The following is a 12,184-nucleotide window of genomic DNA, read 5'->3' as shown; positions in this document are numbered from 1 at the left end:
CAAACTTACCTGGTCCATCTCTGATCTCACACTCCCTTTTCTGGATCTTTCTATCTCCATCTCAGGAGACAGACTCTCCACTGACATTTATTACAAACCCTCTTAACTCCCACAACTACCTGGACTACTCGTCCTCACACCTGCAAGGACTCCATCTCCTTCTCTCAATTTCTCTGTCTCCGCCGCACCTGCTCCCAAGATTAGGTCTTCCTGTCTAGATCCTCTGAAAATGTCTGCCTTCTTCCACAAACATAGCTTCCCCTCCACCACTATTAATTCGGCCCTCACCTGCATCTCCTCCATTCCCCGCTCATCTGTCCTAGCCCCCACCCCGCTCCCAGAAACAATGAACACAGAATCCCCCTCATCCTCACCTATCACCCCACCAGCTTCCACATCCAACATATTATCCACCAGAATTTCCAGCACTTACTACAGGACCCCAACACCAGACACATTTTTCCTTCTCCTCCCCTCTCAGCTTTCTGTAGGGACTACTCCCACCGTGACTCCTTCGTGCACTCTTTCCTCACCACCCACCCCCTCCCCCACCCTGGCACCTTCCACAGTGGTCATAGGAGGTGTAATACCTGCAACCACAGCTTCTCCCTCACCACAGTCTGAGGTCCCAAACAGTCCTTTCAGGTGAAGCAACACTTCACCTGTACCTCCAAAGAACTCATTTACTGCATTTAGTGTTCCCTTTGTGGCCTTATGTACATGGGAGAGATGGTCGCAGATTAGGAGATCGCTTTGCCCAGCACCTCCTCTCCGTCCGCAACAAAATTGACCTTCCTTTAGACAACCCTTTCAATTCTGAGTCACACTCTCAAGCCCACATATCTATCCAAGACGTTTCACACTACCCCACCCTGACCACCCGCAAAGTGGAGGGACAACACCTCATTTTTTGTCTGGGCACCCTTCAACCCCAGGGCATGAACATTGAGTTCACTGCATTCTACTAATCAGCTTGGCTTTTTCCCTCTTCTCCTCCCCACCCCACTTACTTTAACTAGTTATTCCAGTTCCTACTTCCTTTCTTTCTCCACCTGGCCTAGACTCCTCCCCCCCACCCATGGTGTTTCTCTGCCCTCTCCACCTATCATCTCCCACCCTCACCACCCCCCTTCCCCTTTTGTTCAGACATCTCTCATGTTCCCCCACACCTTGATGAAGGGCTCAAGCTCGAAACATTGGTGATGCATCTTCACCTTTGCTACATAAAGGCACTGTTTGACCTGCTGAGTTTCTCCAACATTTGTGTGTTTTTTTCACTTACAGAATCCTGTGTTTTACCTATCCCTATTATTACCCCTATTACCCCCTCCATAAATCTTCGTCCGCGAAGCCAAGCCAAAGAAGAAGAAGATTATTGCATTAGTAGGGCACTTCACGCTTGTTTTAAGTCTAGAAGGCAGAGACTTTCATCAGCCTTAACCAACCAATGATGAGGAGATAAGCTTGAATTCAATCAAAAGTCATTGGATCAAACCTGTCATTATGTCAGCATTATCCTGGGAAAAAAATAGCTCCAAATAACTCGGTAAAAACACTGCTGTTATCTCTCTCATTGATAACATAGAGGAGATAAATTACAAACTCTTATCGTTCCACCATATCATTGTTACCAATTACACCCAAGAAACATAAGCAATCTCAGAAGGAATCCATCAGGATCTCAAATTGAAATGGAGTGCAGTTGAATTTGTATTCTGCTAATTTTAGATTTTATGGTTTCAAAAGCAAAACAATATGGATGGTGGAAATATGAAACAAAAGTGTCATAAATATTCAACAGGTCAGATACCATTTAGCACTCATTTTTTTTTGCTTTTATTTCATATCCCTTTAAGTTTCAATCTTTGTTATGTGCTGAATCTGCTAATTTAATCAAGGACAAGCACATTGCTTCCCTGTCACTCACTTCATCTTCCTTGTATCAGGAAAGATTTGAAAAACTATAAATAGGCTGTCTCCTATTTGCTGTCCAGTGACCCACTCATTCAGGCCTCAACACAAATTCTGATTTAGTTTCAAGAATAGCTGACAATGAGCTAGGTCCATCTGTGGAACCAGATAGAAGCATGAATCTATAAAACAATGGAGGTAAGGGAAAGAACTGGACAGTGGTGAGAATATAGAAATCTAATTTGAAATATTATACCTTAAAACTGTCTATGAGCAGTGTGGACGAGTCATCCAGTGTGGTGTCTGGAGCAGCCCAAGTGTTGCTAGGAGTATTGACCTGATGCCAGGTGATGTCTGAAGAGGAGGATGCAGCAGGTAGATAGTCCAGACCAAATCCGCTCATTACTATTTTTATTTCCCCAATAGAAAAACAGATATATTTTAAAATACAACAATTACAGCATGGAAACAGGCCAATTTGGCCCTTCTAGTCCACTCTGATCCATACCCTCCTCTAATCCCACTTACCAGCACTCTGCCCATATCCTTCCATCCCGCTCCCATCCATATACTCATCCAACTCTTTCTTAAATGACAAAATTGACCCTGCCTCCACCACCTTTCCCGGAAGCCCATTCCACACAGTAACCACTCTCTGAGTAAAGAAGTTTCCCCTCATGTTAATCCTAAACCTTTGCCTGTCATCAACCCATGACCTCTTGTATCCATCTCTCCGACTCTCAATGGGCAAAGCCTTTTCACATCAACTCTACCTATCCCTCTCATTATCTTAAACACCTCTATCAAATCCCCTCTCAGCCTTCTACGTTCCAAGGAATAAAGACCTAATTTGCTCAAACTCTCCTTGTATTCCAGATACTGAAACCCAGGCAACATTTTTATAAATCTTCTCTGTTCTCTCTCTATCTTGTTAATATCCTTCCTATAAATTGGTGACCAGAACTGCATTTGGCTTCACCAATGCCTTGTACAGTTTCATCATTACTTCCCAACTCCTATATTCTATGCACTGATTTATATAGACAAGCATACTAAAGGCCTTCTTCACCACCCTATCCACATGCACTCCTACCTTCAGGGAACAATGCACCATTATTCCTAGATCTTTCTGCTCCACTGCATTCTTCAATGCTCTCCCATTTACCACATATGTCTTGCTTTGGTTATTCTTTCCAAAATGAAGCACCTCACACTTATCAGCATTAAACGCCATCTGCCATCTTTCTGCCCACTCCTCTAAGCAGTTTAAATCCCTCTGCAATCTTTGAAAACCCTCTTCATCATCCACAATTCTCCCTATTTTAGTATCATCTGCATATTTATTAATCCAATTTACCGCCCGATCCTCCAGATCATTAATATATATGACAAACAGCAACGGTCCCAATAGCAAACCCTGAGGTACACCGCTTGTCACTGGCCTCCATCCTGACAAACAATTATCTGCTACAACTCTCTGGCACCTTCCTTCCAGCCACTGTTGAATCCATTTGATTATCTCCAAATTAATACCCAAGGACTTAGCCTTCCTAACTAACCTCCCAGGCGGAACCTTATCGAAGGCCTTACTGAAGTCCATATAGACAACATCCACTGCTCTACCCTCATCAACATTCCTAGTCACCTCTTCAAAAAATTCAACAAGATTGGTCAAACACGACCTTCCACGCACAAATCCATGTTGAGTGTCCCTGATCAGACCCTGTCCCTCCATATACTTATATATACTATCTCTCAGAACACTTTCCATCAATTTACCTACCACTGATGTCAAACTTACAGGCTGATAATTGCTAGGCTTGCTCCTCGAACCTTTTTTAACCAAAGGATCCACATGTGCAACACGCCAATCCTCCGGCACTATACCCGCCTCTAATGACAGTTGAAAAATCACTACCAGAGCCTCCACTATTTCCTCACTAACTTCTCTCAAGGTCCTGGGGAAAATCCTGTCAGGACCTGGACACTTATCCACCTTTATATGTTTCAAAAGCTCCAGTAATATCTCTTTCTTAATCACTATAGTCTCCATATTTACCCCCTTTGCTTCCTTTACCCTGCACAATTCAATATCTTTCTCCTCAGTAAATACTGAGGAAAATAAATTTTTCAAGACCTCCCCCATCTCTTTTGGCTCCACACACATTTGTCCTTTCTGATCTCTATTGGACCAATTTTGTCTTTCACTTTCCTTTTTCTATTTACATATTTGTAGAAACCCTTTGGATTTATTTTCACCCTGCTTGTTATAGCCATCTCATACCTTCTTTTAGCTTTTCTAATTTATTTCTTAAGATTCTTTTTACATTCAATATAGTAACCAAACATCTCCTTTTTTCCATGTTTCTTATATTTATTGTAGTACTCCCTCTTTTTTCGAACCAAGTTTCCAATATCCCTTGAGAACCATGGCTCTCTCAAACTTTTGACCTGACCTTTCAACCTAACAGGTAGATAAAGATTTTGTACTTTTAAAATCTCTCCTTTAAAAGACCCTCCATTTCTCTATTACATCCTTCCCAGAAAACAAAGTCCCCAATCCACCCCTTGTAAATCCTTTCGCTTCTCCTCCAAACTAGCTTTTCCCCATTCAAAAACCTTAACCCTAGGCCCTGACCTATCCTTTTCCATAATTACCTTGAAGCTAATGGCATTATGATCATTGGACCCGAAGTGCTCCCCAACACATTCCTCTGTCACCTGATCCATCTCATTCCCCAACAGTAAATCCAACACAGCTCTCTCTAGTTGGTACCTCCCCGTATTGATGTAAAAAGCTATCCTGCACACATTTTACAAACTCCAACCCATCCAGCCCTTTCATGGAATGGATTTCCTAATCAATATTCGGAAAATTTAAATCCCCCACAATCACTACCCTGTGCTTATTACAAATATCTGCTATCTCCCTACTAATTTGTTCCTCTAATTCACGTTCTCCATTCGGTGGTCTATAATACACCCCTATAATTGTAACTTCCCCCTTCCCGTGCCTCAATTCCACCCAAATAGCCTCCCTGGACGAGCCTTCTATTCTATCGCACCTAAGCACTGCTGTAATATTTTCTCTAACAAGTAGTGCAACCCCACCCCCTCTTGCCTCTCCAGTTCTATCACATCTAAAGCAACTAAATCCAGGAATAGTTAGCTGCCAGTCACATCCCTCCTGTAACCATGTTTCACTAATCGCTACCATGTCATACTTCCATGTGTCAATCCATACCTTCAGCTCATCCACCTCCTAGCATTAAAATATATACATTTTAGAGATTTCCCACTCTTTACTTCCTGTAGGCCACTATCTTTACTAACAGTTTTCTTATGATCTTTTGCAATCAACCTCTGTCCATCTTCGTATAGAGCATCCCCCTTTTCTATCACCTGCCTTTCCCCCCCCTCAAACACTGTCTACAAGCTTTCTCTGATTGCACTCTAACCTTCTCCTTGCTGTTCTCCTTCATTTGGTTCCCTCCCCCCAGCCATTCTAGTTTAAAGTCTCTTGAGTAACCCGAGCAAACGTCCCTGCCAGAATCCTGGTCCCCCTGGGGTTCAAATGCAACCTGGCCTTTTTGTACAGGTCACACCTACCCCAAAAATGGTCCCAGTGATCCACAAACTTGAATCCCTGCCCTTTGCTCTACCCCTTCAGCCACGCATTCATCCTCCATCTCATTCTATTCCTGCTCTCAGTGTCACGTGGCACAGGCAGTAATCCCGAGATTACTCCCTTTGCGGTCCTTCTTTTTAACTTTCTACCTAACTCCCTGTATTCACTTTTCAGGACCTCTTCTCTATTCCTCCCTATGTCGTTGGTACCTACATGTACCACGACTTCTGTCTCCCTCCCCCTTTAGGATGTCCTGGACTCGAGTAGCAACATCCCGGCACCAGGGAAGCAAACCACCATCCGGTTCTCCTTGCTCTGTCCACAGAATCCCCTGCCTGTACTCCTGACTATCGCGTCCCCTATGCAATACCCTCCTCTTCCTTTCCCTGCCCTTCTGAGCCTCAGAGGCTGACCCAGTGCCAGAGGCATAGCCACTGACGCTTTCCCCAGCTGGGCTGTTTCTCCCAACAGTACCCAAAAATGTAAATTTTAAAAAGATCAAAGCAACCCTATTTATTTTTCATAATTGGAACTACTCTCTCATTTCAAAAGCAAGAGCTTTCAACAGAGGTGGAAAATACAATTAAAATTTTCAGTATTGCCACAGCCAAAGAAAATAGTTAACTTGTGCTAATTTTTTTTTTCTTTCAATGGTCTGTAATAAAAGATTGCCCTTCTTTTGAAAAAAGACTCTGATTTATTGTAGTTGGTCATTAAAACATCTGTTTTGAGAAAATACTGAGCCTGACAAAAGACTCGGATTAACAATATATACCACCTGAATGATTTCATAATTTTTCACTTTATGATTCAAAAGAAACACATGTTGCAGAAAACAAATCATGAATGTTCAACTTAAAAGCAAACACTAAAGGGTTTCAAAACAGCATTTTTCCACTTAAACCTGAACTATCTTTTGAACAGGAAATAGAAACCAATATTTGAGGATATTAGGTACTCTACCTGGTTTGTCTGTACGTTTCATGTTCCACCGATCAGTCAGCCTCCTCTCACTGTTGTCAGGTGTCCCAATCGGTCCAAAGCCAGCAAATGAGTTTTGGTTGTGAGTTGGTGGAGAACTTGGCAAGCTGCTTGGATTAGAGGAGTGCGGAGACTGGCTTGCTGGTGTTGAGTGGTCTATTATTTGAAGTAGCATGCGTGAAGGAGAGAAAACATTTTAAGTGAGGTCTTTAATTCAAAAGTAAATCACAGAAGTTAGCAGAGAATGGATGAAGCAAAAAAAAACAAAGTTGGAGCAACTCAGCAGGTCCATCAGTGTACTCTATATAGCAAAGACAAAGACACATATCAATGTTTCGGGCTTTTTCTATACCTTGATGAAGGTCTCAAGCCTGAAATGTTAGTTATGTGTCTTTGTCTTTGCTATGTAGATCACACTGTTCGACCTGTTGAGTTGCTCCAGCTATGTTTTTTTTAATCTTAATTTCAGTATCAGTTTCAATAAAAAATACCTTTCATCCACTCAGTTTAGCAGAGTGAGCAAATGATTTGAACTACTAGATCCTAGAAGTGAAAGGTTTAAAATGTGATGACATGCAATAAAAGTAATTACTTTATGATGGCTATCATCTGAGTTTTGCCATTAATTTTCATTCTTGTTGCCCAATTTGTTGTACAGATAACTTAGAATAAAAGTTGATAAAGATGCTTGGAAAAGGGCTTACATGAAAGAAGAAATAACCCAAAGTAATTTTGTGCTGAAAAGTTAAATTTCTACTGGAAGCCAGACTTTTCACATGCAACATGAAAGAACATTTCTGTGATGGAATGTCCTGGTCAACATTGTTTAAAAACACTAACCTGAGCTGGCAGGAAGAGATGGGGACCAAGGGTTTCCATCAAATAATGAGTAACAGGATGTCTCGTGCAATGCTTGTTGGGCTGCACTCTCCGATTTGCCAGTTGGTGCTAGATTCTTGCCATAGATCTCACTGAAAATGCTGTTATTCTGAGAGTTTTCCTGAAACAAGAATGAGATACTGACAGACCCACATTTAAACTAAAATATTATTTTCATGATATACTGTAGTTTGCAATTGTTGAAGTAAAACATCATAAGAATAATAAATGATAACTGTACATGCCTTCACCATTTCAAATTAGGTCTGTGGCAGGAGTAATACAGCAACAATGCACATTTTTACATAGTACAAGATCCCAAGCAGCTATTCAATGGGTTTCCTTGACAGGAGAGGAAAAAAATATAGTGATCAAGAACTCTATTGACTTTCAAAAAAAATTATAGAATGTTTATGGCATGCACAAAGCCCATTCAGCTTGTTGACTCTGTACAAACTTCACACAAGAGTAATCCAGCATGTACCACACCACCCCCCCATCCCCTCACCAAAGCCCTGCAAATTTTCTTTCAGATGCATATGCAGCTGCCTTCTGAATTCTCTGCTTCACCAGCAGTACATTCCAAACTTTATCTGGCCACCCTGTAATCTTTGAAACCATTGCAAAAATTCTTAAAGTATCAAATCGTGTTTACAATTTGAATTTTCTCTGAATATTTTAAAAAGCAAAGAAGCATCTCCTACTGCAGTGAAAAAGTACAAGTCAAAACCACCATCAGCTTTTGGACAGTTTGAACCAGTTAACATACCACAATGTTAATAATTACCTTAGGCAGTATAATGTGTCAGTGCCCATGTGAATTGGCTTAGAAGCATAAATACTGAGTAATTTAAAGCAACAAACAAGTATTTTGGAGAAACACAAAAAACTGCGGATGCTTTTGAGCAAAGCTGGAGGGACTCAGTGAGTCAGATAACATTATTGGGTAAAAATAGTCAGTCACTGTTTTGGGTTCAGACTCTACAGAAACCAAAATAAGACAGTGTGATATCAAGTGGTAAAAGGGGAAGGAGAAAGCTAGGGAGGGGATAAGAAATGATTTAATATTGAACAGAGGATGATTAGGGATAGTCTACGTGGCTTTGTGCGTGGAAGGTCGCATTTAACCAATCTTGTAGCTTTTCTAGTAGGTTACTAGGAAAGTTGACAAAGGGAAGGCTGCGGATGTTGTCTAGATGGACTTTAGTCTTTGACAAGGTCCCGCATGGGAGGTTAGTCAGGAAGGTTCAGGTGCTTGGTATTCCTGGTGAAGCAGTAAACTGGATTTAACAATGGCTTAAAGGGAGAAGCCAAGAGAGTAGTGATGGATGATTGCTTCTCAGACTGGAGGCCTGTGACTAGTGGTGTGCCTCAAGGATCAATGCTGGGACCATTGTTGTTTGTCATCTATATCAGTGATCTGGATGATAATGTGGTAAATTGGATCAGTAAGTTTGCAGATGTCACTAAGATTAGAGGTGTTGTGAACAGCAAAGAAGCTTTTCAAAGCTTGCAGAGAGATCTGGACCAGCTGGAGAAATGGGCTGAAAAATGGCAGATGGAACTTAATGCAGACAAGTGTGGAATGTTGCATTTTGGGAGGACAAACCAAGAAAGGACATACATGGTGAATGGTTGGGTACTAAGGAGTGTGGTAGAACAGAGGGACCTGGGAATAGAGATACATAATTCCCTGAAGTGGCATCACAGGTTGATAGGGTTGTAAAGAGAGCTTTTGGCATATTGGCCTTCATAAATCAAAGTATTGAGTACAGGAGTTGGGATGTTATGTTAAAGTTGTATAAGACATTAGTGAGGCCAAATTTGGAGCATTGTGTGCAGTTTTGGTCACCTCACTACAGGAAAGATATCAGTAAGATAGAGTGCAGAGAAGATTTACTGAAGTTTGAGTTACAGGGAAAGGTTAAACAGATTAGGACTTTATTCCCTGGAGTGTCCAAAAATGAAGGGAGATTTGATAGAGTTATGAGGAGGATAGACAGTAAACTGACTAAGAGTGAAAGAGGAAAGGTTGAGAGGGAACTTCACACAGAGTGGTGGGAGTGTAGAACAAGCTACCAGTTGAGGTGGTGAATGTGGGCTCAATTTTAACATTTAAGAAGAATTTGGATGGAAGATGTATGGAGGGCTATGGACTGGGTGCAGATCAGTGGAACTAGGCAAGAAAAAGGTTCAGCACAGACTAGAAGGGCTGAAGGGGCCTGTTTCTATGCTGTACTAAGGTTCTAAAGAAGAGATGTTAACAGTGAAAACAGATAGAGGTGGGGTCCACCTGACTTGGAAAAATCAATGTTCATGCCCTTGGATTTACAGCTATCCAGGAGGAATATGATGTATTGTTCCTCAAGTTTACATTTGGCCTTACCCTGGCAAAGGATGAACCATAGGACAGACATAACCGTGGGGATGATAAGTGGAATTAAAATGATTGGCAACAGGGAGTTCTTGTTAGAACCCACATGCAGAGTACAAGTGTTTGACAAAGTGGTTGGTCAGCCTACTCTCACTATCATGCACTTTAGTTGTTCTACATATATTTAGGACTTTCCAAAGTATTTAAAATTCCCAAAGCCCTTTTTTTGCTTGGAAATTTTTTCTCATCACTAATCTCTCCTGAGCTCCTGATTATTCCTATCCCAATACACATACACATTTCTTTTAAAAAGCAAATTCAATTTCCATCTTGAACACAAGGTCTCAAAAACTGGATGTTGAGCTGCCTTTTTGGTGTTGATGATCATTAACAGTATAATAGAGAGATGTAGCACAGAAGCAGGCCTTTTCACCCATTCAAACTCACCATCAATCACCCATTTCCACTAATCCTATTTTAAAAATGCTCCACACCTTCTCATCAACTCTCCTCAGTTTCTACCTACACACTAGGGACAATGAACAGTGACCATTGAACCTACCAAACCACAAATCTTTGGGATAAGGGAAGAAACTGGTGCATCTTTAGGAAAATCAAGCAGTTTCCTTGCCAATGATTAGTAAATGTTACAATCCTTCTGCAAAGCCACAGCAAAATAAGTTTTCCATCCAAACTAATTGGCTTGATACATCATCAGAAAGATACAGTTCAAGAATACAGCAATCACCCATCACTTTTTGGAAGAATGAATCCAAATTATTCGTTTAAGTCTGAGGAACAGGTTTGAACCAAGTCACTCAGTTGCAAACAACTAGTTTTAAACAGTAACATTCCCAAAACATCAAAGTGAAACAAAGCACTAAAATAATTTCCCACTTGGAGCATCTTGACCAAAAAAAACTAAGAATGGGGAGGGGGGGCAGTCAGTGGAGGGGGGAGGCAAAGGTAGAGTTTCAAAGTTTCTGTAAACTCACCAAGGTCAAGGAAGAACAGAAAAAAACCCAGAATAAGCAAGTTGCATTTGAACAGTGGATACTGATAAAGTCTGCAGGGTACATGTGAGCAATGATAAAATAGTGCAATTAAGTCTACTTTATTTTTTTCTTGCATTACTTGAGATTCTAATGGAATGTAGATGTTCCTTCCGTGTTCTAAAAAAATGCAAATGACACCAAAAAGTATTTATCAATTTCTGGAAATAGGATTCATTTTATTTTACATACCTGATTCAGTGGAAAAGGTGGCAAGGACAATAAGGATGAAGAGGTAATCAATTCAGAGGGTCTCTCCAGCCGAGATCGATTTGGCATCTACATCAAATAGAAGGGAAAAGTTATTCAAATACATTACAAAAATTAAATGAAGTTTTTATGGCATTAACTGCTTCTCATAAAATTACACATGAAATTAATTACTACATAAAACTCATGTGATGGATGTTAATTGTGGTCCTCTTGACAACCAAAGGCAGTGGGCTCAAATTTCACTCTGATGATATGATCAAAATCTAAACTGAAATCCAGGACTGAGATTAATCTTCGAATGAATTGTTAATCTGAAGCTCCATCTTGGATGGATTTGAAAGATCATATTGCACAACTTAAAAGGTGTCTAGGACCAAAGGGTATAGGTTTAAAGGCAAGGATTGAGAGATTTAGATGCAAACAAATAAAGATTCCCCCCCACCTCACCTCTGGAGTGCAATGCCTGAGAAGGTGATGGAGCCAGGTACTCTCACTGTAACAGCACATGATATCACCAAGACCAAGTGCTGGTAGGTTGCAGGCAGTCAGTGACTTGCATTCGAGGGACTTGTAGAACCGGGATTCGTGAGGGTACTGAGGGTAAGAAGGGATTCCGAAGAGCCTAAGGCACTGAAGGCTTCCTGATTGTGTTGGAGCTTTGGAAGAAGCTTAGGTTACCGATGGATTAAACAAGAGTCTGTGTGGTTGCAGAGGCTGCAGGAGTACTGGAGGTGAATCCACGGACACTCAATGTTTCTCAATGGACTCGCTTTTATTATTTTTCTCTGACCATTAGGGGCACCAGGCCACACCAATGTCGACTCTTTGCCTTAAGGCAGGCAGAAGGAAATTTTGTGTAATTATTAAATGACAATAAAAGAATCTTGAATCTTGTAAATGAGATACTACTGAGATATGTGACTTGAGGGATACATTTATGTGTTGTGCCAGTGACTAAAATCAGGAGAATTATCCCTCCATATCCTGGCCAATATTCATTTGTCAGTTAAAATCACTAAAACAGATTATGTGGTGACAATTATGCAGTAATCTGTGGAATTTTAATGTACACAGATTAATCACAGTATTTCTTGCACAAGAACGGTAACATCTGGGACACCTTGAGGTGATGAAAACCACTTTATA

The 12,184-nt window shown here is 41.0% G+C and overlaps 1 protein-coding gene across 4 annotated transcripts in view; it reads right to left on the bottom strand.

Annotated features, from left to right (window-relative positions):
• smg7 (SMG7 nonsense mediated mRNA decay factor) overlaps nt 1-12,184 on the bottom strand; it is a 136,842-nt gene that overhangs the window by 7,495 nt on the left and 117,163 nt on the right. For all 4 annotated transcript variants that reach the window (XM_069938203.1, XM_069938206.1, XM_069938204.1 and 1 more), the window contains 4 exons: nt 11,018-11,104; nt 7,361-7,520; nt 6,503-6,676; nt 2,168-2,316 (listed from right to left, as the gene is read on the bottom strand). In XM_069938203.1, coding sequence (XP_069794304.1) covers nt 2,168-2,316; nt 6,503-6,676; nt 7,361-7,520; nt 11,018-11,104 — 570 coding nt within the window. The remainder of the gene's footprint in view (nt 1-2,167; nt 2,317-6,502; nt 6,677-7,360; nt 7,521-11,017; nt 11,105-12,184) is intronic.

The sequence above is a fragment of the Narcine bancroftii genome, chromosome 5 (assembly GCF_036971445.1).
Source record: "Narcine bancroftii isolate sNarBan1 chromosome 5, sNarBan1.hap1, whole genome shotgun sequence".
Classification (NCBI taxonomy): Eukaryota; Metazoa; Chordata; class Chondrichthyes; order Torpediniformes; family Narcinidae; genus Narcine; species Narcine bancroftii.
The sequence above is the reverse complement of the archived record's forward strand: the minus strand, read 5'-3'. Positions and strand labels throughout refer to the sequence as shown.